We start from the raw sequence: 27,513 nt of genomic DNA on the forward strand, positions 1-27,513 counted from the left end.
TGTGTGTGTGTGTGTGTGTGTGTGTGTGTGTGTGTGTGTGTGTGTGTATTAGATCATTACTAAAAAGATACGATAGATAGGTTCAATTGTGGTTCTTTCCTGTTAGGCATTTTGGTTAGCAATTTAGGCAGGCCACAGAGGCATAACTAGATAAGTGATTCAATTATAAGAGTAATGTGATTTACTGGATATCCTTTAGAACACAGAAATGTCTGTGCAGCCTAGGTGTTAGGCTGATGGTGAAATACAGTTAGATAGTGAGGAGTTAAAGCCTTCAGTGTGGCATCATACACTTCAGTTGGCCATAGCACCCATGGAAGATCCACTCCACTCTGAATTCTTTCTCATGATTGTCTACACTACTAAAGATGACCTCAAGCTGTGTTGGCGTGTCCCATAGGCAGGAGGATCTTCTGTATCTGGGGCAGGGTTAGGCATTATCCTACCTTTCTTGGAACAATAGTTCACAAAATTGAAAAGAAGTTTTCTGAAGATATTCTTTAAAGGAAGACAGGTGGACTACCTCAAGCAGGAATAGAAGTTACTGCTTGGGTCATCAGACAGTATAGGGAGGCCATGTCTGGTTCTGGGATCCTCCAATACAGCATTACTAGGAGCAGGAAACACTCAAGGTGAAATTGTGTGACCATTTAGTAAGAAGTTTTGATGGTTGTAAAGGAATTACTGTGGGCTGTTACAGTTGTTCTGAATACTGTCATAAGCTGATGTCCTATAGCATGGCTTCTATATTTTAACTAGGTTTTTGTTTGCTTGCTTGTTTTTATGAGACAGCTTCACACCATGTAATAATATAAGCTGGCCCTTAGTTGACTGTGTATCTCAAGCTCTCAGTCTTCCAGCCTTGGATTCCCAAATGGTGGGATCACAAACATTCACTACCACCTTTGTCTGAATGGAGTTCTTTAAATGTTTGCTTTAAGGCTTATGTTTATAACATCTATAACTTGCAATAGTCTGTCTTGAGGAAAAATGATACTACACACTGCACCTTATGCTATATTCCATGACCTTCCTGAGCTACTGCTGTCATGAATTTTCTTCCTCTACATGTAAAAATCTTTGAGTATGCTATTTTTGCTTCAAACAGCCAAATTTTCTTTACTCACATTTTCTCCTCATTTGTATCTTTTAGTTTTAATGCATCTCCAAAACTCTTCATTTTTGTCTTATTCTGAGGGTTTTTTTTTTTGCGTGAGGTGGCTATTTTATTTTGAAACAGGGTCTCACTGGATAGCCCTGACTATCCTAGAACTCACTATGTAGAATTATTTTTATCTTTAAAACATTTTTATTGGGTTATAAAATTCTAGGGTGATAGCTTAGTAGTTTGCTTTTCTTAATAGTTTTAACAATTCCCTTCTATCTTTTGACATATATAGCTTTGTCAAGAAGTCCATTGGCAGTCTTTGGTTTTCTTTGGCTGTGCTCCTCCCCCTGCTGCTCCCCCACCCCCTAATGGTTACTTTTAAGATCCTCTCTTTATCACCAGATTTGAACATTCTGTTGTCGTGAATGTCTGCATGAACATTCATGTAGTGTCTGTATCTGTATCTGTCTGTGTCTGTATCTGCTTGTGAGTGCATGTGCGTATGTGTACATGTACATGTGAATAAATGTGCATGTTTGTACATGTGGAGCCTGAGGAGGGTGTGGAGCCCTCTGTGGCCTCCTGTGGGTGCCAGCACCTGAGTTCAAGTCCTGTGACTGCACAGCCAGTGCTCGTCATCACAGCCATCTCTGTATATTCTTGTTCTATGTCTTTTCTTGTTCTAAGTTTTTAAAATGTATATGTGTGTTTCACTTGCATGTAGACTGTGTAACCGCATGCATGACTGGTGCCCAGGAGGCCAGAAGAGAGCATCATACCCCTAGTAACTGGTGTTACCAGACTGTTGTGAGCACACTAGTAGGGGCTGGAACTCAAACCTGGGCTGTCCTGAAGAGTAACCCGTGCTCTTAGGTACCACCAAGCCGTCTCTCCAGTCACCTTAGTTCTAGTTCTTGCACTTGAGATTTAGTTGCCTTTTACCAAGATTTATTTTGGCAGGGTTGTTTTTTTTTTTTTTTTAAAGAAAAATCAGATTTATATTTTTTTGTTTAGGCTTTGTTTTGTTTTTGAGATAGGGTCCCTCTATGTAATCCTTACTATCCTGAAGCAATGTAGACATAGGCTGGCCTCAAACTCACAGACGTATGCCTGACTCCAACTCCCCAGTACTGGGATCGAAGGTGTTCACCTGGCAAATTCAAAGTTGTTTTCATTCATGACATTTTCAAATATTTTGTCTGCCCTTTACTCTCTTTGGGACAGTAGTTATGCATATTACTAAAGTTACCCTAAAGCTTATAAGCACGATGTCCCCTCTGCTCACTCCCATGATTCATTTTTGTGTTCCTCTTCAGCAGTGTTTTCTTCTGCAGTGTCTTACCTGCTGTTAACATCCACTGTAGTTCTCAGTCTGTGTGGCTTGGGTTTCTCTATTTAACATCCTTGGTTTTTCTTGAATGCGACATGTATCCTTGTAGTAACTCTTCACGTCCTCTTTACTCTATCAGTGCCATTTCTTTTGCTTGCTTGTATTTCCAGTTTCCTCTCCCTCATTGCTGCCTTTTTTGCTGCTCCTTCTTCCTGACACTTAGTTGTTAATCTCACCCACCACCATCACCTCCACCAGCAGCTCACATGCCTCTTCTGAAGAGCTTCCCCAGACTTGAGGAGAAACCCAGTCTTGTCATTCCTGTTTCTACTTTACATTAGCTGAGCTTCCACTGTATATGCAGAACATGTCATCCTTTCAGGGGAGTGCATGCAACCCTCTCCCTTTCTTCCTCTTTCCCTTCCTCTCCTCCCTCCTTCCTCCCCTCCCTCCCTCCTTCCCTCCTCCCCTCCCTCCTTCTCTCCTCCCCTCCCTCCCTCCCTCCCTCCTGTACAGTGTCCAGCTCCTGAAGATAAAGCTGGAGCTTGCACATAGGTCTGAGGGTAAAAAATATAAAAAAAAAAATAGATATTTAGCTAATACAACCTGTAATATGTGTTTATTAAAATGAATTGTTTTTCTCTTCTTCACCTTCCTCCCCAAATCAGGCTACAGAAGAAGTTTCCAAAAATTTGGTTGCCATGAAAGAAATTCTGTACGGCACAAATGAGAAGGAACCTCAGACAGAGGCGGTCGCTCAGCTGGCTCAGGAGCTGTACAATAGTGGGCTCCTCAGCACCCTGGTGGCTGACTTACAGCTCATTGACTTTGAGGTAAGAAATTTGTTTCCTAATTCTCAAGAACACTTCTTGTGGTCCTTTTCCATGCATTCTGTTCTTTGGGATATTTTAAGATCCCTGTTGACTCAGGCTTCTAACCTTTGTACGTACATTTCACCACATTGTATGTGAAGTTTCTTGGGTGTTTGTGATACCCTTTCATTTAGGTTGTATTTCATAAACTGCTTCTCTCTGAGTCAAGGAATCAGCAGTCTAAAGAAAATCATAGAATGTTCGAAGACCCTAAAAATGTCTATTACAGCAGATATCATGTGTTTTGTGTTTGCTTGGCACTACTTTTAAATTTTTTATTTAGTGTAATGTTAAAATGGATTTTATTCACAATTCTGAATTTCTGACTTCTGTAAAATTTATTTCTGGTAATATGGGGCCTGTAGTCCTTGGCCCCACAGTTAGAGCAGAACAACAACCAAGCCATTGACTCTTGGATTAGCTACAGATAGCATAGCTTTCTTTTTCTCTTAGGGCCTGGTCTCTCTACCAACACTCTCTCCCCCCCCCCTCCCCTCCCCTCCCCCCAGTTGCCTCTGTGTATCAGTTGGATCATGACGTTAGGTAGATAGTGAGTTCATGAAGATAATGGCCCTTGATTCCAGCCTGAGAAGCATATCTACAAAGTACTCTATCTACATGGTCATAAGCAAGTTCCTCTTTTACTGTCATGAGTGTGTTTTAAGTCTCAGTGCTCATCTGCCTGAGTAGTTAGGTATCTGTGTGGATTTTGGTAGAGAGAGGTATGATAAAGTTTGAAGAAGGGATGTCTACTTCAATAATTCTTAAAAATAAACATTTTTGTCCTACTATACGGAAAAGATTGAACGAAGATATTTCCATTTTATATAGCTAATTTTGTGTATTTTTAGTAGTGTATCAAACTCTAACCATTTGTTTTCTCTGTTAACTTGAAAGGTGCATTTGGGATATCTGGTCCTTCTCTGTATCCACCTATTTGTTCTCTCAACTGAACACTGAATTTAATATTCATTTGACTCTTTAGGGGCATTGGTTTTTGTTTTTGATTTTTTTTAAGTGTGTGCCATGGGACTGATTTGTAGAAATTACCATTACTGCACCTGAGCCAGCACAAGCCCCAGGATGTCCATGGACTTCAGTGCTCTCTGGGCTTTGTCAGCCTTGTGACAGTGTCTTCTGAAACATCTCTTGGGGACCTGTTGTCTATTATTAATTTCTTAGGCAGCTTTCTGATTGTTAAGGTTCACTAGATCTGTTTGTGTTTTGTGCAGTGGTATTGTAAAGTTCTCATCTCTGAACTACTGTATTGTAATACTTGGTACTTTTATTATTTAATATGTATTTAAGTCTTTCCTAGGTGAGTTTAGTAGAGGAGTTTATCTACTTGCCAAAAATTCTCTAATGTCATTACACTGAGAATACAATCTCCCCCCTTTCTGTTTCTGTAAAAGAAAAGTGTGTACACTGTACTGTTCACAACAGAAGTGTCCACTTGTGTAAGGTTCATCTCCCTATAGATTGGAAGTGTGCTACCAACATCTGTTTTCCATAAGTGAGTCAGCATGCTTCTGAGAGTTAGAGATGGTTGAAATTACTTGTGGATTATAATGAGATTTCACTTTGTTGATAAAATTGTATTAGAATTGCACACTATTAAATTGTGATTATAAATAGATAAAATTAGAAGTTTAATGTCTACAAATGTTGTAAAGTCAGATATCCAGTCATAACTAATACACAATGGCTCTTTGACTTTATATTGAGGGTGGATGGACATTTTCATACTTAGACAGGTAAATATTTTAATGATTGTATTCCTAATAGGGCAAAAAAGACGTGGCTCAAATTTTCAACAATATTCTCAGAAGACAAATTGGTACAAGAACTCCTACTGTTGAATACATCTGCACCCAACAGAATATTTTGTTCATGTTATTGAAAGGGTATGTACAATGTAATAAAGTTTATATTCTTAGTTGAAAATAAAAAGAAAAATTTGTTTGGGTGGGAAAAGATCACCAGGTTGGTAAGTGGGAAGATATTTATTCTCTGTAGTGTGAGCTCACTTTCATCTAGCTCTTGAATAGACTGCCCTTTGAGAGTCCTCATCTGTAAGTACAAAAGTACTCTATAGGTGCAAGCTTAGCATTGGGTGAGTAGTGAGCCCTTCACAGATTAAAGAGAGATAGAGAGAAAGAGAGCCAGTGTGGCCTTATTTGTATTCTGTAAGATTGAAACCACTGAAATCCATGAAATCCCAGCCAAGTTGAGTCCAAAGATGCCTCCTCTGCACCTCCTCTCATCTCACACCTCACACAGCAGTGAAAGCCTCCCTGTGGGGCTTCTCACCCTCACTCATCAGAGCATGTCCTGCCGGGTCACTACACATCTTCCTGGAGTTATTCCTAGACTAAGCAGGTATTTATGATTTGGGTAGCTGTCTGTTTCAGAAACAAAACCAAAACTTAGATCTAAATTAACAAAAGTGAAAAGACCCTCCTCTTTCTGAGCACTGAGCCTACGTGGCTGGCAAGGCAGTCGGTCAGTCTCTTTCACACTGCTGTTGCCTGGCACCTCTTGAGATCATCCCAGCATTGACAGTGTTGTGCTAAACTAGTAGGCAAGCATGTTTGCCTACTACAGTGACTGCTGGTGTGAACTACCTTGCTCCCCTACTGCTTGCTTTACACATTACCTCATTTGGATTTGTATCTGTGGTTTAACACTTGCCCCAAGTTCAGACTTGTTTAGACAAAGCATGAGTCAGTGACATGTCACATGCCAGTGTCCCGCTTCTTCCTCTCTATTCCCATCCCAACGCATCCATGTTGCTTCTTTACCTGTTGCTGTACAGAACTTCCGTTGTATCAGTCCAGTGTCCCTGTGGAAACATGCTGTGTCAATAGTCTGACATTTGAGTGTTCATAGAACAGTGTGATACTGACCAGAGTTTCCTTTGCTATAGAAACCAAAGGTTTATTGAAATCTAAAAATTAACACTTCCTATTAATTATTTCATGGCAGCTTTGATGTAAATAATTTCTAGATAATGTATAAAATTAAAAACAGCAACAACAAAAAAAACCCTTTGAAATAGAGTCTCATTGTGTACCCCTTGCTGGTCTTGAACTTAAAAATCCACCTACCCTTAATTCCCGAATGATAGTGTTAAAAGCATGTTGTCACTGGAAGCTGAAAGAAGATTTTTGGGAGATAAAGTATAAAGCTCTCATCTGAGCTGGTCAGAGTAGAATCGTCAGCCAAGGAGATAAGAAGGAAAAGCCTGAGAATGAAGCTTTACTTGAGACCCACTCCCCCTCCTCCCACCATACTTGGTTAGGGAACTGAGCAGTCAACCATTAAAGAAAAAGACAGCAGCCTTCCCTCCCCACCACCTCACTTCAGTCATTAGCCTTTCCTGCTTTCTGAGGCCTTCCTCTCTCCTTGCACACAGCTTGGCTGTGTCGTTCACCGTGCTTCTCATGCATCTGTAGTATATGCACTACACAGGCTATTTCAGAGCCACAGCACCTCTGCACACCTGCTACAGTCCAGTGCCCAGCCTTTCTATTTCCTCGATCTTAGCAAAATGAGGCTGTTTAAAATGGACTTGTAAACAAGGTCTACAAACTGAATTTTATAGATAATACTCTTGCTTTCTACTAATCTATAATAGTTAATCCTCTCACTTAAAAAAAAAAAAAAAGCTAACTCGGCATGCTTTAATCCCAGCACTTGGGAGGCAGAGGTAGGTGGGTCTCCATGAGTTCGATGCCAGCTTGGGCTGTATAGCAAGTCCCTGTCTCAAATAAAGAATGAATGAATGAATGAATGAATGAATGAATGAATGAATGGAAATCAGTTTACTGATTCTGGTATTGCTTCTTCTAATTAAATGTTTTCCTCTATAAAACAGAGCCTCTCCACAGTGATGACGTCAATATCCCAGATATAGCTAGTGGGGAAAGCCAGTGCCATTCTTCTAATGCATTATAGTGCTCTAGCCACTGACTTGAATAAGCATCGAATATATTGTTTAAGCAATGTTATTAACTCAAAATAAATATTGGACATTGTATTAGTTACCTTTCCTGCAGTAGTCTTGACAAAAGCAACTTAAGGAAGAAAGGGTTGACTTTGTTTTCACAGTTGGAGGGTAGGTTAGGAAGTCAGGGTGGAAGGGGCCATGATCAGGAAGCTGAGTGGTGAGTGCTAATGCACAGCTCACTTTTCCAAGACTGTAGGTCTAACCCATGGGATGGTGGTATCCATAGTTAAGGTGATCTTTCCTTCTCACCCTAATCAAGATACTCCTTCACAAGTGTGCCCAGAGGCTACCTAGTCTAGATTATTCCTCACAGGTGTGGTGGGAGGCGTGCCTCTTAGATGATTTCCATCCTGTCAGGTTGACAGCCAGGATATTAACATCACAAACCTGGTTTAGTCACTGTAAATGTTACTTTTCTGTATTTAGGTTGTCTGGTCTTAGGCCACCGTGTGCTCCTTTGATTACCTCCGTTGTTCTCTTGGCAGAGCCCAGTTGGTCTGGGATGGCTTCTTTGCTTTCTGACACCTTACTCCTTTTGTATGATTCCTACCTGACCTGGAAGGTAGCCCTCTTAAGAAGCACTGTGAGCCATCTTCGGAGATATCTGTATTTGAGCTGATTAAATGGTTTAAATTACTTATGGTCAATGTGGTTGACTTAGTGGAGACTGAGTATTTTAGTGGAAGCTTTTGGGGGAGGTGCTGCTGATTCTAGTATGTCTGCAGGAAGTACTGGCATGGACTGGATTTAGAAACAATAGTATTTTACTAGCTATTTAATGTGATCTCCAGTCTGATGTTAACAGGTTGAACAGTATAACTGTATGCCTTATGGTTTAATCATTTAGACAAGCTTGAAAAACTCTGATCAAAACCTGCCACACTTGTACCCCAAACTGTCTTACCCTTGTCTTGCAAGTGTCCTGCTTATTAGAGATAAGCAAAGATTAATGCTATGATCAGCTATCTTGTGAACAGACATTTTAATCTCATGAGAGCCAGTCTGCATGCTGCTTACCATGCCCTGAGACAGAGCAGTGCAGTCCTGCTCTTGAGGATATGAGGCAAACATGCACAACAAAAAGACAAGGGTTGCTGCCAGGCAACAAATCAAGACTAGAGGATTTCAGTGGCTAAGTGGGTTTGTAAAAGGAAAGGATCTTAAGGTTGGAGTTGCAGAGAATTTAGAATTTACATAGACAGAAAAAAAGAAAGCATCCTGATGGGATATCACTGGTGTAAAAGGTACAGGGGCCAAAATGAATACCATGTGATAGGCAGCAGTAAGCTGCAAAACTGGACCCTTTTATGACAGGCTAGGAGATGACTTGTACCAGAGCAATAAATCCAATAAAGGAAAGATTGGACAGTGTGCCCAGAAGTTTGTTTGGCAATAGTTTTGAACTGCTAAACTAGAAATGCTGGTGGTAAACTTTGTTGGCTTAGGGTTAGGGTGCATTTGCAGTTCTTACGGTTTGAGTCAAGGCAGCAGTGGAAATAGAGGAAAGGAAATAAAACTGAGAGATTTGAAGAAGAGTAAAAAGGCCTGGTGATTTCAAACATAGGAAGTGTGGAGAGCTGAATATTTGCAGTGAAGCTAGTATAGTAGTTACCATGTGTAATGACTTAACTTTAAAGTATGGCTTTTCCATCTGTCATTTGCACAGCCACACCTGTGGCCTAGTAGCCACCATAGTGGGCAGCATGGGTACAGAACATTCCCCCATGATGGCAAGTCTATGGTGCTAGGTGTCAGGCAGAGAACTGGTGCCAAGATGTAGAGCTGAGCGGTGGGGAGTTAGGCCTTGGTTTTGAGTGGTGGGGTTGAGGTTTCCTGTTAGATATGCCCAGCTTACATAGACCTTTACCTGGGGGTTTTCAGATACATTGGAAAACACCCAGCCTCAGTTCAGAAAGACTGAACTGGGGGAAGGAAATTCAGTCATAGTGGGGGCCGTGAGATTGTGGACTCTGCTTAGCAGGTGAAGACCTCAGCAGAAAGAAGGAGGAACCACGGAGGGGATAAAAAGGAGAACTGGGGGGACTTTTTTCTTCCCTACTTTAAAAGAGAAGGATAGTGCTGGGGTGTAGCTCAGTGATAGAATGCTTGCCAAGTATTCACAATGCCTTGAATTTGATCAGCCATACCAAAAACCAAAGGGGGAAAAAAAAACATAGATATGCAAGCAGAGAACCATCAGAACATTATCCAGACAGATCTTGGTCAGTCCTGTTTTAGCCAAGAGGAAGTCTCTACTGGCCAAATAATTATTTCACTAGAGTATTGGGAAATTTCTTTGACTACCAAAAAAACAACGGATGTGAACTTGTCGGTGGGGAAGAAGTAGAGAGCCAACATTGGTATCTTGGAACAAGAGAACAACCTGTCTGAGCAGGTATCAGTCTATGAAAAGGTAGTGTGCTTGTGAGAAGGGAAGGCGCCTGCTCAGCTGAGAAATTTTCTTCATGATCACAAGGGAAGAAATGCTGAGACGGAACTGAGAATAAAGGAAAAGGCAGCATCTGGAGTCAGTGGGGAGGTGCCAGTGTCTTGGGATCCACTCTGTGTACTTTTAGGGTCCCCAGGTTCTCCATGGCAGAGATGCTTTGTAAAGTCTTCAGAACGAGGCTTGCCATTTTGTGAGCGTTACATGTCTCCAAGAATCTGGACTCCAAGAATACTGTTTTGAGTATTGAAGCAGTGATGCGTAATTGCTGTATATTTAATGGATGGACATGTGTTTATACTGTCAGTTTCTGAGTTTGGAAAATACTCTCTTACTGTTCTTTTCAAGTTGTGGTTCTTTTGGTTCTTGGGAGCACAGTGGATAAGAACTAAGGTCTCGGATAGTATAACTCTTCCTTCTAGACTTTTCACACACAGAACTTCTAGTCTAACGGTCTCTGCCATGGTTGATTTTTCTTGATTGAAGGCAGCTGTCCACCTCTGCACACAGCTGTAGGTTCCAGATTAAATGACCCTGCTGTGACTTGGCTGTGGTCACTTAGGAGTATCTGAAACTTCCAGTGAGGAAGTTTGAAATGTTCACTTTGCTGTTTTGAAAGAGAATTCATGTATGGCTTTTGTTTTGTTTTGTTTTGTTTTTTTTAACAGGTATGAATCTCCAGAAATAGCTCTTAATTGTGGGATAATGTTAAGAGAATGCATCAGACATGAACCACTCGCAAAAATCATTTTGTGGTCGGAACAGTTTTATGACTTCTTCAGATATGTTGAAATGTCAACATTTGACATAGCTTCAGATGCATTTGCTACATTCAAGGTAACATTTAAAAACTTAAATTCTCAGCACACTTGCAAGTCAGAGTGTTTCCCCATCTTTATCTCCTCTACTCACAACTGCCCTCTAGTGGGAATAGAGAAGATGTGTTTTATGTGCATTTGGTATGCCTCAGGTATTTGTAGTAAAAACACAAAAACAGCCAAAAATGTGAAAAAATTAAATTCTCAAGTCTTATCAGGAAAGCAAAAGTCCTGTAAGATCAAAATTACACTTTCTTGTTCAGTTATTCACTAAGTGTGGCATAGATAATAGGCAGATTGTCCAACAACCAGGCTTTCTCTTGTGACGGGACACTCTGCAGTGCCTCCTTTAGCTGGCACTAGATGAGGTAATGAAATTGGCCTCTGCTCAAAGGCCATGTTTTTTTGGGAATATATGCATTATCAAATACAAGAACCACATTGAGAGTGGACAGCCCAAGGCACGCCAGAGTATGCCTGACTTTCCAGCAAGGGAGCAGGGTTACCTACACTGGGCCTTCCGTTGTCATCCTGCACCCCACCCTCACAGATTTGTGTGACCACAGTTTCTTTAGTTGCAGGCCTCTCTTTATGGTATAAAAATGATGCAGCAATTTTGTATTTTTTCTTTTTGTTTTCAGTTAGAATAAATCTTGATGTATTACATTTCCTTAAATGACCTTATAAGTTGTTGAATTCTTGTTTAGTACATGTAGCTCACCTATACTCAGAAGCCATGAACACTAACACAGTGAGAAACTGTCACTTTTCTTGTAAGAGCTCAGCTTCTTAATAAAGAGCCCTTGAGGTAAGGACAGCTCTGGGTAAAGTTATAAGGACAATGAATATGTTAGGACAGGAGGAAGGCCTGGGGACTGATGGTAGGGTTTCACCCTGACTGATTAAGGCGTGTGTAGTGCCAAGGATTTATTTCCCAGAATCAGTACAGCTTCTGAAGAAGCTTTAGGTAATTCCTCAGTTTTATATATATAATTCCTCAGATATATATATATATATATATATATATATATATATATATGGAAATGTCATGTATAAAGCAAACTGCAGTTTATTTGGGGTCATAACATAGAGTGTCACTGTGAGGTCTCAAGTTCACCGCAGTTTTGGGTTTGGCTCATGATAAGGATGCATTGATGGAAGGGAGTGCTCCGTTGAGGAGCAGCAGCCCAGCATGAAGGGAGGTGTAGTAGTTAGTGCCTTGTGTGGAACAGGGTCCTTTGGCTGCACTTACTCAGATTACCCACAAGTATGATTCAGCCGCAAAATTGAAGTGGCATCACCGTGTACAGATTCTTACATGTTAGTCTCTTACTCCATCCATCCAGTTTCTGGGTGCCTGACTTGTTTCAGGCATTATTCTAGGGTCTGGGGGTTCAGCAGTGGCCCATACATAGAAGCCCCGTCTTTGTGGTACCTACTCAGGGGACATCAGCCTTTAGTCAGTCATGGTAGCAGGCTAAAGGGTGGGGGTGCTCTTTGACCTGGAGGCTTAGATGCTTTCTCTGTTGATAGCTCCCTTGGAAGTCATTGTGTTCTTCTTTGCATTGCAACCGCTGATGCTTGCTAAGGCTCTGGACACACTGCCACTGTCCTTTCCGCCTGTGATGGGAGAGCTATAGCACCTGTCACGTGGAGACCCTGCACGTAAAGTCATGCTGAGCAACGTGGGTACAGAAGGTTGCAGTCAAATGACTACTGCATCTCCAGAGATGCTGAAACTTAATTCCAGCTTTTTTATTTCACTTGTTTAAGTCTCACAGGAGACTTGGGGGGAAATTAACAAAGTTTCTTGACCATCCCTATTTAAATGAGAGAATACAGCACAAGCCTTGTGCAGAAGTTTGAACAGCTGTAAATCCTGGGGGTGGGGTTAGAAGCTTTCTTTAAAAGTACAAAGAACATTAAGTGTGATGCTTTCCCAAACACACCTAATTTTGCTGGCTCATTCATTGATTTATTTATTTAATACTATGCCCTTGCTATGTACTGGGAAGAGTTTAGGTGCCAGAAATTCAAAGCTTGTAGAAATCAATGTGATCTTTGTTACAGAACTGACAGTCTGATGAAGGAGAGACCTTACTAAACAATCCCACAGCACAGGTAGAGTCACAGCTATAACCTGTCAGGAAAGATGTTCTGAGGAAGTGATGTTAAGTCAGAGTCTAGGGTCGGGAGCAGACGCCTGGACATACAAAAGGCTTCTGTGAGAGTGTTCTTGGGAAGTGAGTTCAGATCACTCCCTGCACACCTGGGTCTCAGTGTATCTCCACAAAGGAACTCAAGCCTAGGGCCAGTGCCACCTGTAATGAGGCATAAACAGTTCTGACTTAGTGAGACCAAGTCATTTCATGGTCACTTTATGGTCCTGAGTAAAAATCATGATGAAATAGTAAGTACCTACTGTGTGCTAATAGTTAACACCAGTTTATTAAGCAGTTTGGCAGATATTTTAGAATTCTTTCCTAAGAAAGCATTAATGGAGAACAACTGTAAAAATTCATGTTTTTTTTTTCTTTTTCTAGGATTTACTTACAAGACATAAATTGCTCAGTGCAGAATTTTTGGAACAACATTATGATAGAGTAAGTATAAGAAATATTTTAAATGTTTGTAATTTTTAACAAAAATTAACTTAAATGGAGATTTAAGTTAAATTTTGCATCAGAATATTTGACTCTAGTGTTCGTAAATGATGCTATGATCACTTTACTGAAACAGCATTGAGTACTACTAAGTCTGAAGCAAAATTTGACCTTGATTTATACATTGCCCCTTGCATCTTTTCTTACTTTAGAAGAGAAAAGTGGTCATTTTTTGCTCCTGAGTGATAATCTAGTTGAGATGCAAAGAGAATTTAGTCTGACTATTAAACCTTTCCTTCCTTTTTCATCAGCTGCTACATACAAGCAGAGAGAAAGAGGCAGCAGCTGATAGGGTGTGAGCAGCGCTGGCCTAGAGTGGGCAGGAGTTCCTGCTCCACTGCTTACTCCTTTGTGGCCATGGCCAAGGCACTCACTGCTTGGGGGCTTAGAAACCCTCCTTATTTGTAAAGTGAGGACACTGGACTAGCATTAGTAAGGTTGCTTCCAGTTTGTGTCAATGTGAGTCAAACTCAGCAGTGATGACCTCCAGAGAGTTGTCTGTGATCCTGAGTGCTTGACAACCTACTGCCCATCAGCTGTACAACTACCCCAGGGCTACAGTGCCTGTGTTCACTCTATACATCTGCCTTCCTCTGGAGGGCTTCTCACAGTGCCACAGTTGTTCCCTATACATTGTCCAAGATGTGATGGGTAGAGAACTTAGAATAACTCTCCACTTAAACTTCCCGTCCATCCACAAGACTTGGCTTAGTTTTTAATTCTTCTACTAGTAGTTTAAATCTTTGAAGTTTTAAATATTGTTAGGACTTCATCATTTGCTTTCCTATTCCACTACAACATAAGGTTCTCGGAGGCAGAATCTGTGCATCCCTTCCTGTTTCCCCGTCTCCCAGCAGCAGCATGGCATGTGGCTAAGAAAGCAGCCTCATAAATGGCTTACACATTGACAGCACTTTAGTTCTGCCATGAGTGTTTGGATGTGGATGTTTCCTTTGTGTGTTTCTGGTTTGAGGTAGCAACCTTCGTTTCTTTGGAGTGTCAACAAGCTTTTTAACAGGGTGGTTCTCAACATGTTGGTCATGGCCCTTTTGGTGGGTCATACTAGATATCCTGCATATGAGATATTTATATTTTGGCTTATAATAGTAGCAAAATTACTTATGAAAAAGCAATGAAATAATTTTATGGTTGGGGTTCTTGACAACCCGAGGAACTGAATCAAAGGGTCAAAGCACTGGGCAGTGGTAGCACACGCTAATCCCAGCACTTGAGGCTGAGGCAGGCAGAGCTCTGAGTTGGAGGCTAGCCTGCTCTACAGAGCGAGTTCAGCCAGGGCTACATAGAGAAACCCTACCTCAAAAAACAAAAAGAGAAGGGGAGAAGGAGGAAAAAGAAAAAGGATTGCAGCATTGGGAGGTTGAGAGCCACTGCTCTAACATCAAAAGCCCAAGGCTTCAGATCCTAAGAGCAAAGGCTTTCTTCACTCTCTGTGCCACCTTGAGCCTCAGAGTACACGTGCCCACTAATAAGAGTGTGTGCAGTGTGTGGCCTGCTAACTTATCAGTCGCAGAGCTAGTGCAAAAATGGAAGAGTTAGGAATTGTTAACCTACCGTATTTCCACGGCACCTCGAAACTTTTTAAAATATGCTACCAACTTCATTTAAAGCCTCCCACAGATAGACTACCTTATTTAAAGAGATTTCTATAGGTGATGATGTCTATTTTAATGTTGAAATCAGGTGGTTTTTACATAATATTTGTGGATGTGACATCAGCTAACAAGATTTTAGAAAAGCATTTTTACAGAAATGTGTGAAATACAGTCATATCTAAAGGAGAAGGAATATCAAGTCCCATCGAAAGTAAATTTATATACTTAAAAAACCCTGACCACTTTGACTCTTGGTTTTGTTTGCTTGTTTTTATTTTACCAACTAAAGCATAGGGAAAATAATCAGTTAAAAGACCAAAAGATGTGTGCTGGTTGCTCAGAGTTTCCTGTTGACATCTTAAAAGGGAGTTGGATTGCCTGACACGGGTTGACTTTAATTGTTCCTGTCCTGGTGACATGTTCTTATTATCTTATCCCCCACCTTGAAGACCTGGTGGTCCTTTATCGGCTCTGATTTAAAGCTTTGCACTCCCCAGGTCTCTCAAGCTATGACTTCCTTGTACTTCTTCCAGGAATATCTTTTTCTTGCCCCATTTCTTTTTTCTTTTCTTCTTCTCTCTCTCCCCCCCCCCCCCTCCGTTTTTTTTTTTTTTTTTTTTTTTGGTTTTTCGAGACAGGGTTTCTCTGTATAACCCTGGCTGTCCTGGAAGTCACTGGTCTCGAACTCAGAAATCCACCTGCCTCTGCCTCCCAAGTGCTGGGATTAAAGGCGTGCACCACCACCGCCCAGCTGCCCCATTTCTAAGTTATACTGCTTCCCTTCCTTCACCTTTGAACTAAGTTCTTACCTTTTCAAAACCTCTATCTACTTAACACACTGCAGGTTTCTCCTCTCTCTCAGCTTTGTTTTTTCTCCTTGCTTGCTTGATACCTTGGGTTAGAACAGGCTCATTTTTCAATTTGTGCTTAAGATGAATTGAGTTTCTGTGTATGAAATACTAGGAATGTTTAACACTAGGCAATGAATATTGAGTGTGAGAGAGAAGGTGTTAACGCAGTGGTCCTCACTTAGCAGATATCTGCGTTATGACTCATCACAGTAGAAAATGACAGTATGTTACAGTAGAGGGTCAGCACATGTCATAAAGGGCTGTAGCGTTAGGAAGGCTGAGAACTACTGTGTTTTATGCACCTAGACTTAGGGTGTAGAGGGAGACTTGTCAGGGTAGTCTCTGGATCTGACTAGAGCCTGGAAGGAACCAATCCCATGAGCTCTCTGAATAGAAATGACGGGTGGCATCACCAGAGGGGCCCAAGAGAAAAGGAGATTTGACATCACTGTCAGCAGGAGAGTGCAGGCCTTCGTTGATCTCAGAGTCTGTTCTGAACTTTGCAGTGTTGTCTAGCTGCCTTTTCCTTAACCCTGATGTGTGTTTTCTGTTCTCCTAGTTTTTCAGTGAATATGAAAAGCTACTTCATTCAGAAAATTATGTGACAAAGAGACAGTCACTGAAGGTATGGCACATTCTCTTTTTTCATGTCATTCATTTTTCTTCATTATGTATTTGTGACTTGAACTTGGAGAACCAGGGACATGCCAGTGTTGGTTGTAGACCATTAGAAAAACGTACATTTGTGATTTGGGCATAGTGAGGCTTTGTTTTGTTTTTCTTTCAGGGTTTAGGGTATGGTAGTGGCCTGTATGCACCACAGTATAAAGTAGAGACACCAAAGGGGGGAGATGCTACTCGGGGCTACAGATCTGAACCCAGGCAAGCTGGCACCAGGATGTGCCCTCAACTATCTGTCTGTCCACAGGATAAAACCTGTTCCCAGCTGGGTATGTAGCTGATAGCCAGCCTCAGCTAGAGCTCAGTGCAAGCACAACCTGAAGGAAAAGTCTCAGCCGAGCAGTGGCCGTGTGCACACTGAGTTTATATGGATGGTGGGGAAGCTCAGAGGCCGGGAAGGTGCTTTCAGCTCCCTGCTTGCTTTCTTGGCAGTCAGGGTTATCTTGAGGAACCACTGCTAAAGATACAGCTTTGTGAGGCAGATGTGAGAAAATGAAAAACTTGGCATGCGTTTAGGCAGACACCACCCTTAATCCTGAAAAGCCCTGCTAAATAGAATTTAAAACAGGAAAAAAAATTAGTTAAAATTAATAATCAAATCTTCCTAATCCTTTCCTTTTTTGGGTAGTGGTGTTTGTTACATTGTTCATGTTTATTTTTGTTGTTTTTTTTTTTTTAAACCAGTCTTCTTCTAGCATCAAGTGATGACTATCAAATGGGTTTAATTTTTTATTTGCTATAAGTTGTTATAATTTAAGAGTAATGGCCTAATGTCTTCTCAGCTTCTGGGTGAATTGCTGTTAGACAGACACAACTTCACTATTATGACGAAATACATCAGTAAGCCTGAGAACCTCAAGTTAATGATGAACCTCCTCCGAGACAAGAGCCGCAACATCCAGTTTGAGGCCTTTCATGTGTTCAAGGTGAGCTGCATGGGCAGACAGTGCCCTCCTCTGAAGCTGCTCATTACATTACTAAAGTGGTGCCTATTTTGGTAACCAAAGGAATAACTCAGTTCAATCAGAGCATTTAACAGGAGTGGGACCTGGATGGAAGTGGCCCTTGGATGTGAGAATGGGAAGTGTAGTCAGAGAGGAGTGTTCCTCTCTTCAGCTTGCACAGAAGGTATTCAGAGACACAGAGACAAACTCGGCCCCTGCTGCCCTTCTCCCCCACCCTCCCATTCTCACATTCACTGTTTCTGCAGCTGACTCGGTGAGGGCCAGTGCAAAGCCAGAGAGAGTTGTAATGCTTTCCTTGGGGGTTAGGGTGTTGTTCTTAAATTTCAGTCTGACCTCCTGTGCCCAGAAATAATTTATTTAATTGTAAACTCAAAGTCAGTGTTTAGTCCTAAGTACTGTGTTTCAGGGTTGGCAGAATGGCTTGGCAGTCTTTGTGCTAAACATGTAATCATTATTATCTTCGCTATCATGTAAAAGTAAGTTCTAAAGAAAAAACTACTGTCCCCGCCTGCCCAGGAGCTTGCTGGGTGGACACCGATGTCTTTTCTGACTGACATGGCTTTCTCTTCTGCAGGTGTTTGTGGCCAACCCCAACAAGACGCAGCCCATCCTAGACATCCTTCTCAAGAACCAGACCAAACTCATCGAGTTCCTCAGCAAGTTTCAGAACGACAGGACCGAGGACGAGCAGTTCAATGATGAGAAGACCTATTTAGTCAAGCAGATCAGGGATTTGAAGAGAGCAGCTCAGCAAGAAGCCTAGTTCCCAACAAACCCTGCCGTCCCATCCAAGCTCAGCACTTGCTGTTAGCTCCTCGGCATCAGGCACTCTTACCGATTCAAGAGGAGCGTTACTGCTAATCTGCTGTTAAGTGAACGGTTTTTCATTTTACCTTTTTGTTTTTCAGTCCAGGTTGGAGAACGTAGCTGCTGCTGCTTGCACATTAGAGCGCACGTGGTCTTTCTTTCCCTTGATCTCTGTGTCATTTCAGAACTCACAGACTCCCATTTGCTACGGGAGTTCTGAACATGGCTGGGTTCACGAAAGCAAATGTAGTGAGAGTGGTCTAGGGAAAAGACGGTGATGACATCGCTGACACCTGCCTGTCCATCGACACCGCTCTCTGCAGGTCTGTGCAGCATGGCACGGGTCTACCCATCCCAGCACCAGATTGTCCATCTCTTCTGAAGGAAGATGGCTGTACAGAGATCGTTGGAGATCAGAAGGGAGAACTGTGTCCAGTGTGAGCTTTGGGGAGGAGAAAGTTGATGTGCAAATAAATTGATACTGAAACTTAGCAACTTCTCAAGTGTGGAGCTTCATAAGGTCATATGAAAGTGTATATATGCTTTTTCACAGCTTTCTAGAACTTTTTGACATTTGATTTTCTTGAAACTTGTAAACCTGGATATGTTGAAGGGTGTTTGTTAATTTTACTTTTGAAGGTGTTTTAAACAGTAGAGCTAGCAGCCAACACCTTATGTTTCATTTCAGCACTGCTTACAGGTTTCTTTTGTATATAATTCTTAGAATGCTCATTTCTTTTAAATCGCTTAATTTGTACAGCAGAGGAATGTTATTGTAGTAGTATGTAACTATTACCTGAGTTTTGCAAAAAAAAAAAAAAGAATGCTCATATGTAATTGAAATACTTGAGATTACATGAAAATGCTGATTTTAACATTTAAGGATCACAGCATTAAAAGAAAAAGAACCAATCCCTTGTATTCAGTTACCCAATGGGGCACCGTTGGCAGGCAGAACTACATACCAGGAACTCGGTCTGCTACATATTCTTGGAGAATATTGGCCTTATTCATTTAAAATGAGTCCTAAGATTGCCATATCTATGAATGATACCGATTATGCTAAATAATGCTGATTTTTTTTTGTGTGGGGGACCTCTTGTAGAGCACCTCTTCTTTCTTAGAGTAAGTAATATCCAGTACAGTAGTCGTGAAACTGAATAATTAAAACTTTGGCTTCTCTTAGGGAAAGAAGAGCCCTGGTTCTAGATGTCCTCGGGGAGATTGATGGCTTTTAATGTCCTTTTCCTTAATGCTGCAAATTATCAGTATTTATAAAGTAACTGATTTTGCACCACTTTTTGTGACTGTGACCACAGCAGAACAGTGTCTCCTAGACTGTATCTACATAGCGTTCCTAGAATGGTGTCTGTCTGTCTTAGTGACACACGGATCATAGCTAACAACTTAAAATCAGAGTTTGCCCAATCCAATTCAGCATGGCTGTAGCTGACTAAAAAAATTTACATAATTATTCTTTGCCAGCCTCTCTTACTAACTGAATTATTCATTGGCCAGTAAAAGGAGCCTCCTAGCTGATGTTTTAGCGGGTTTTAAGGTTTCCTTCAAGGAATACAAGTCAGAAAAACCACTCCAGAAAATACAGGTCTGTTCTATTTCATCTAAATGGCAGTCTACAATAAGGGATTTCCAAGGCTCTCTTTACCCAGTGTGTGCGTGCGTGCGTGCGTGCGTGCGTGCGTGCGTGCGTGCGTGCGTGCGTGCATGATAATTCATGTTCTCTAGTAGAGATAGAGAAAGCATTCAATCTCCTGGACAAGGAAATCCTCAGCTGGGTAGGAGGCAGACTCAGCCAAGCTAAGTGACCTAGTCCTTGCCACCCTGTGCTGTAAGTCAGGATTTGGTGAGACAGCAGCCATTACACCAAGTGGAAGGAGTGTCTCCTTGCCAAGCTAGCTCTTAGAACTTGAGACGTCAAAACAGCTTCCACTTGGTCAAACATGAAGTAGTGCTAGAGTCTTGCTGTGGAAGATGGGGTGCAGTGTGTCAAAGAACTGTGTTACTAACACATTGGAAGCTGAAGGCTGAGAAGGCTTCCTGGATTGTTTTTAAACAGAACAATGTGAAAACATTCAAGATTGGAAAGTTGCATTTAAAGTGTGATCATTTCCTAGGTTCCTATTACCAGAACGATTATCCTGGGTGTGGTTTCTTTGGTGTTATAAAGGGTTAATTTTACTTAAGGCAGTTACTTAATGCGATTTTTTTTAACCCTTAAAAAAAGTGGAAGATGTATACAATTGTTAATGACATGGAAGTGTTTTCTTTCTCCTGAGGAAAAGTGAATTTCTTATCAGAATATCTGGCTGGCCCTGTAATTTAAATTAAAATAAAATTTTGGAGAAACTGTCTTGTGATGTCCTTTAGACAGTCACATGTCACAAGAGACAAAAGCACACATTTTGTCAGCTGGCAGGAAACAGTTAACTCAACACTTTTTTCCCCCTACTCAAGATTTAGTGCACCTGTAGTTTTCCCTCATCTTGCCCCTGTGTGCAGAGTGATTACTGTGTCACATAGCCCTTCCTTGTCTCCAAGTTCAGTATCATTGTTACCATTTTATGATACCTCCCCACTCCCAACATTTGGAGTGTAGATCTATTTTTTGCTCCATTCTCAACAGTGGAGAGACTTAACTGCTTGACAGGGAGATTCACAAATCACTGGAACATGTCCACGGTGAAGGTGAGACTTGACTCTGCCACCACCCCTGTTCTGGTCAGAGATAGCTCCTTGTCTGTGTACAACCCTGCCAACACTTAACCTTGTCAGTAAGCTCTCCATGCAGGACAGAGGGCCTGCTCTTGCCAGAGATACTTCAGTAGAGTAACCACATCTTACTGTTCACCTACTGGGCCAGAGTTACCTACCCTGCAGCTCAGATTCCACTTCCCTACCCCCGTGGTCTCCATGGAATGCTTGCAGTCTTCCAGCTGCATGCTGACCAAGCATCCTGGGCTGCTTACCTCCATCCTAACCTGCGAGGTTAGATGAGCTCATGATTATGGAATCCCCAAGGGCTACAGTGTCCCACAGTCACATCAGGTCATAGGGGATCCCACAGATCCCAGTGAGATCCTTTAGAGAACAGGGACAGCATGATACACTGCCCTTGCCCTGCTCTGGCTCACAGATTGCTTGTTCCCCTGCCAACCATCTCTTAGCTGCTCCCAGAGTTTCCCATGAGACATTCATTCTCAAAGCCCAGCTGCTTCCTCAGAATTCAGCTCCTAGACTTTAGGAGTGGTCTGAACATTTCCTACCATGTGTGATCAGTTTTTTCCTGCTAAGGTTTACTTCTAGTTACCCCATGTATCTCCCTCCAAGAGGTACTGAGGAGGCTAAGACTTGTCTTACTAAGGCCTGGAAGCTCTAGGCCTCCAGGAATCTGCCTCCCTCCACTACCTGGGGGTGTGGGGGAGGGAATGACTGCACAAAGATGGAACTCTTAAGACACCATCTATAATGGTGTCTCAGAAACCTAGGTGTCTGGATTCCCTGTATTACTGTCCCTGGAGAGCGCTTTCTCTCTCTCTCTCTCTCTCTCTCTCTCTCACACACACACACACACACACACACACACACACACACCAGGTTTCTAGACAAGAGATTACATCACAGTTACTTTTCTTCTGCGACTCAAGTACCTTTTTGTAGGTGTCTGTGAACATTTCAACACAGGTGACAGGTTTTGTAGTTTTAGCTGATGAAATTAAAACTTCCCAGGCAGTAACTTCTTGACCACCTGCATCTCACTGGTCCCTGGAGTTTGTCTAAGTGATACACTCCATGCAGTCGAAATATGAATAGATATATTTTGCAGTAGGTAGGGCTTCCTTTCTGTTGAGATGCAAAGGTGAACAGTGCCTCGGTGACTAGCAGGCCACCAGAAACTCCCAGATGTCATTGCCCAGCAGTTCCTTTGCTTGGTCTAGCCTGTGGTCCTGGTCCTCTTGGAGTTTCCGCTGGTGGATAGAGCTGGATGCCGAACTGTGATATAGGACCATTAGTTTCTTGTGCATTGCCTGTGTATGATGGCCACAGGGCCCTCTGGACCCAGCAGCTGCCCTAACTGATGATTAATGACAACTGGCTGTTGGGAAAAGAAAGACTAAGGCTTCTCAAACCTGTCTGAAGTGTTCATCTGCCTTCTGGACTCTGATGCAGGCCTGAGCCCCAACATCCACCATGACACCCAGCTTTGATCCTCTCTGACCCAAGTGTTTCTCAAGACCTGGTCCCAAATAGATGACAGCACTGCTTTGGAAGCTTTGTCCCAAGACTGACCCAAACAGCCTGACTAGCAACCCAGCCGCTAGGTGGCTGCGCTGAGCTGCTTTCTTTAAGCCCACTAGAGGGCAGTGTAGTTCCTTATTTAGTGCTGCAGACCACTGGGCATTGAAAAGCCCCGGGAGTCCTGGGGATGGGGGTGGGAGTCTCCCGAGCTGGACAGCCTGGATATTCCTGGAGGGACAACACTTTCAAACAAGATGGAATAGGTAGGTATAGAAAACGGATGTGGGGAGCCAGAGGAACCCCTGGGTGAATGTGTGTTGTTGACATGAGCATGCCAGTGGTGTTTCTGCCTCCAGCACCAAGCAAGCAGACATTGTTCTTTGTGGTTCTGAGTGGCAAGCTCTGAAAGTCCCCCTTCATTTTCCAAGCATCGGCCTGTTGGAACCAGCACAGAGGGGACCAGCATCTAACATTCCTTGTGGGCTACAGAACCTATGGACATGCTCTACTGATGGCTGAGAACAAGATAACATCTAAGACTCAATGTGTTCTCTTGAATATCCCATGGCACCCACACTGAGATGTTAGCCTGGGGTGAGTCCCCACAGACCAGGACCTGCTTGTTATGGATACCCCCATGCCCTACCTCCACCCCTAGAAGACCAGAGCCAAATCTCTGGGGTCAGGGAAAGCATTCCAGGCCTTGATACTCAGGGGGCATCTTATGTACATCTGAATAACAGCCCCCAGAGTCCCTGGGATCGTTGAAGGGCAGGAGGCACCGTAAGTGTGAGAGTGGGCTATCTGGGTGGCAGTTTGCTCCTCGTGGACTGCATGGACACAAAGGGGTTGTCTACAGAGCACTTCCAGTGCACACCCTTTATTCTTTGCGAAAGATGTAGAATTTCGACCCAGACTTGTGGTTGGGAAGAATCAGATGTTAAGAAAGAACTGTCTGACTGAAAGGATCTGTCCGTTTCAATCTGGCTGTGGTTTTGAAAACAGATGAAGCAAAATCTCAGGATCACCTGGAAGCAAACGTGAAGAGCCATGACAGAGCAGGTTTTCCTGTTCTCCCAAGCATGCCTTGCTTCATTTCTGACTCCCTGCTGGCCTTGTGCCACACCTCTGTTCAAGACGGGGTGAAGAGTAAAATCCAACTCTTGGGTTTTCTAGGGGGGCTGAGGAAAGTGCCCGGCCACAGTAGATCATCAGTACACGATGCCTTGGAAAGCCCAGTGGGAGGGGGCCCTAAGTTCACAATACTCCCCAACTTTGATTCTTCCTCCGGTTTCAGAGATAAAAACCATATCCTTGCTGGATCTGGTGATGGCAGCCTTTAATCACAGCACTGTGGAGGCAGAAGCAGGTGGATCTCCATGAGTTCAAGGTCAGCCTGGTCTAAATAGTGAGTTCCCAGAAAACCAGGGACCATCATAAGACCCTATCTCAAACAACAAAATGAAAAGCCAATCCCTTACTGGCACTGGTGATGTTAGAATAGCCCGGGTGCTTTGTCATCACCATGACATTTACTGTTTAACACTGACACCCGCTGCTCACAGCATCACTGCACCAAGAGAGTGTGCACTGGCTCTGCAGTCAGAGGGACAGGCAGGTGAGTGGGGACAGCACACTGCCAGAATGACAGGACCTGAGAAGCTCTGGCTACAGCCCCTTCCAAACACCATTTGGAAGGTTTAAGTCTCTGGTCTTGTGCCAATGAGGAGAATACAAGCAACATATGCCTGTTCACCTCATGAAAGCAGAGACAAAGGGAGCCAAATTAATTCCCAAGATGCCGGAGGATTTTACCTGAATGTCTCACCTAGTGAGGGAATGCTTCAGGGGAGCACTTAGAGATTGAGGAAGATGAGGGATAAGCAGCAGGGCTCTGGAAAGCAGAGTGGGCTTATATGTCAGGTTAGAGCAATGCTTCTCAACCTGTGCGTCATGTCCCACAGGGTCATATGTCAGATAGTCTTCATATCCAATATTTACATTATGATTCATAACTGTAGCAAAATTACAGTTATGAAGTAGCAACAAAAATGATTTTATGGTTGGGGGTTATTACAACATGAGGAACTGTTTAAAGGGGCTCAGCATTAGGGGGCACTGGGAGCCTGGAAGATCTCTGAATATGAAAATAGATCATTTGGCCCAGAAACAGTTTCCTCCATATTTTGCCAAGAAAGCAGTGATCAGGCAGTAGAAGGAACTGCAGATCCTGACCACTCTTGGCTGCTATGTCATCCTGGCGGGCCTCAAATTTACGAATCCTTCATCCTCCATCTCCCAACTGCTGGGATTACAAGGGTATGCCACTATGCCCAGTTTAGAATCTAAAACATTCCTGAGGTGAGTAGATCCTATGGCCTCACCAGAATCTGATCCAAAGGTGAACCAAGAAGAAGGAAAATAGGAAACTGTCAGCTCCAGGTTGGACTCTAATACAAGGCTAGGGGCTCTGAAAACTGCACACTGGGCCCAGAGTACAGCCAAGTTACAGTTGCCCCCCCAGTCAAGATCACATAATTCTAATCTGAAGGTCACTTTACAGTCACCCACACATAACACCTCTGCTAAGTGCATCCAAGACAATCAATGAACTCCCAAAAAGATCAGTGCAGAGGGCTCCAGAAGAGGACTAGACTTTGACAAAGCCACCAAGAAGAGAGCTTTGAAACAAGAGCCGCTCACCTAGCCAGAGCGGTGATACCTGCCTGTGGTTTCAGCACTCAGGAGGCTGAGGCAGGAGGGTGGAGACGTCCTGTCCTGCCTACTGAATAAATAGTGAAACATTGTCTCAAAACAAAACAATGTTTCTCTCACCTAGAGGGATAGGGGCTAGAGGAGGATAGATAGTGTGTGCGTGTACCCGCGGGCGAGAGAGACAGAGAGAGAGAGAGAGAGAGAGAGAGGGAGGGAGGGAGGGAGAGAGATTCTATATCTAGAAATCCTTAGATGAAGTGAAACATCACTCAATGCCCTGAGTTTGATCTCTAGTACCCACATGGTGGAAGGATGACCAATGGCACAAGGGCACACAGAAGTAAGAAAACACGGAAAAAGATGCAGAGTAATAGCTAGTAAAGCTGACCTTCAAGAGTGAAGGTGAAATGAAGGCATTTTCAAATACATGCAGATTGGGAGACTTACTGCTCACCGACAGGACTCAGAAGTAAATACTAGAGAAAAGTCTTAGGCTGAAGAAAGTGGAGCAGATGCTAACTAAATCTACTGCAGGAAGAGTTCCAGATAAGGTGAAGATGTAGGTGTTTGAAACAGATAGGTATGCTTTTCCTCTGACTTCCAAAAGACAAGTTCATATAAAGCAACTACAGTACTGTAGTGTTTTGTTAATTTTGTAAATAGGTTTGCTGTCTATGATGTAATGGCACACAGGAAAGAGGGGCAAGCTGACTTATGGACTTATGGTGGAGCAAATTTTCACATTTTTCCCCAGTGGAGTTTGCATCAAACGTCAGTAAATTATGGTAAAATGCATACTGATACCCAGAGCAGCCACTTTTTAAAAGACTGGTTTTTTTTTTTTTAAATCAACAAGAGTTAAAATGATACTGAAAACATTTATTGAAAACAGTAGACAGACACGTCTAATGAGAAAGGGGTTGGAGGAGAGACAAGAGCTAGTTATACAGGCCCTGAATGGCAAATGTTGGTGACAATATTAAAGTCTACCCCAGCTGAAAGGCATCTCCAATCTGACCAGTATAAAAAGCCAGATCTGGGATGAAGAGATGGCTCAGTGGTTAAGAGCATGAACTGCTCTTCCAGAGGTCCTGAGTTCAATTCCCAGCAACCACATGGTGGCTCACAACCATCTGTAATGGAATCTGATGCCCTCTTCTGGTGTGTCTGAAGAGAGCAACAGTGTACTCATATACATTATATATATATATATATATATATATATATATATATATATATATATATGCCAGATCTGGCGGTGACATTCTGTCTATGAGAGAGTCATTCCTCAGATTCAAAGACACAAATAAAGACAAGCATGATGAAGGAGTATGGGGCCAGCCTAGGCTACGTAATCAGTTTCAGACCAGCCTTGCCTAATAGAATAGGACATTATCTCAAACAAATATGTAATAAAATAAAAATTCACAGACAGGTTGGAAATGAAAAGGAAGAGGAAGGAAAACATGGAAAGAGTAGAACACTACGCCATTGTGGCCTGCGAGGGGAAAGTAGCTAACACACCTGGGGAGAGAGGCTCTCAACTGAGGAGTTGCCTCCATCGGATTGGCCTGTGGCTGTGTGTGTGTGTGTGGTGGTGGTGGTGGTGGTGTGGCATTTTCTTAATTCCTAATTGATACAGCAGATTCCAAGGAATCTTCTCAAGAAAATGAAGGCATGGACATGAAAGTGTTATGTGCCAGGTATCTGCAGCAGCGGTCTTTAGAACCACAGCCTTGAACAATCGAAGCCTCCAACAGCTACAAGACATGTAGACTAAGTGTGCCCAGTCCCTACAGGGAACACTGAGTGACTGATGCCTGCTGCCACATGGAGGGGCTGGAAGAATATTGTGCTAGGACTCCAGTGAGTCTTGGCACTGGAGACTGTATCTCAGCCACCCATTTATGTGACGTAGCCTGTCTCTGGTGGAAAGTAGATCAGCAATGATTTCGTTCAGAGGACAGGACCAGGAATGAGCCGCGGACAGTGAGAGGAGACATTTTCGAGCAAGTAAGTGTTCTGTCACTGAATTTTTAAAATAGTTTCTCAATTTTACAAATTTACTAAAAAGCATCAAGTTTAAACTTTTATTTTTTTTAAAAAGAATCATTTGCATCTATCCATCTGTCAGTTTGGTCACACTTTAGCATCAGAAGGAAGTTTGTACTTTTTTCTGTTGGCTAAATATAATCCATTGAGAAACTAATACTGATAATGTCTTTCCTTAGCACAATGCTGGTAAATTATCATTGAGACAGAAATAAGAATACTGACGCAAAAAAAAAAAAAGAATACTGAGGCTAGGAGGATAGCTCAGTGGGTAAAGTGCTTGTCTGGTAAGCATGAGGACCTGAGTTCAATTCCCAGGACCCACA

General features: G+C 42.6%; 1 protein-coding gene across 1 annotated transcript in view; it reads left to right on the forward strand.

The window, feature by feature from the left end:
- Cab39 (calcium binding protein 39) overlaps positions 1-20,534 on the forward strand; it is a 61,947-nt gene extending 41,413 nt beyond the window's left edge. The window contains exons 3-9 of the mRNA XM_028789575.1: positions 3,107-3,271; positions 5,096-5,214; positions 10,434-10,602; positions 13,127-13,186; positions 16,270-16,335; positions 17,174-17,317; positions 17,931-20,534. Coding sequence (XP_028645408.1) covers positions 3,107-3,271; positions 5,096-5,214; positions 10,434-10,602; positions 13,127-13,186; positions 16,270-16,335; positions 17,174-17,317; positions 17,931-18,119 — 912 coding nt within the window. The 3' untranslated portion in view covers positions 18,120-20,534. The remainder of the gene's footprint in view (positions 1-3,106; positions 3,272-5,095; positions 5,215-10,433; positions 10,603-13,126; positions 13,187-16,269; positions 16,336-17,173; positions 17,318-17,930) is intronic.
- The last annotated feature ends 6,979 nt before the right edge of the window (positions 20,535-27,513 follow it).

The sequence above is a fragment of the Grammomys surdaster genome, unplaced genomic scaffold (genome assembly GCF_004785775.1).
Source record: "Grammomys surdaster isolate TR1022 unplaced genomic scaffold, NIH_TR_1.0 125846, whole genome shotgun sequence".
In the NCBI taxonomy this organism is placed as follows: domain Eukaryota; kingdom Metazoa; phylum Chordata; class Mammalia; order Rodentia; family Muridae; genus Grammomys; species Grammomys surdaster.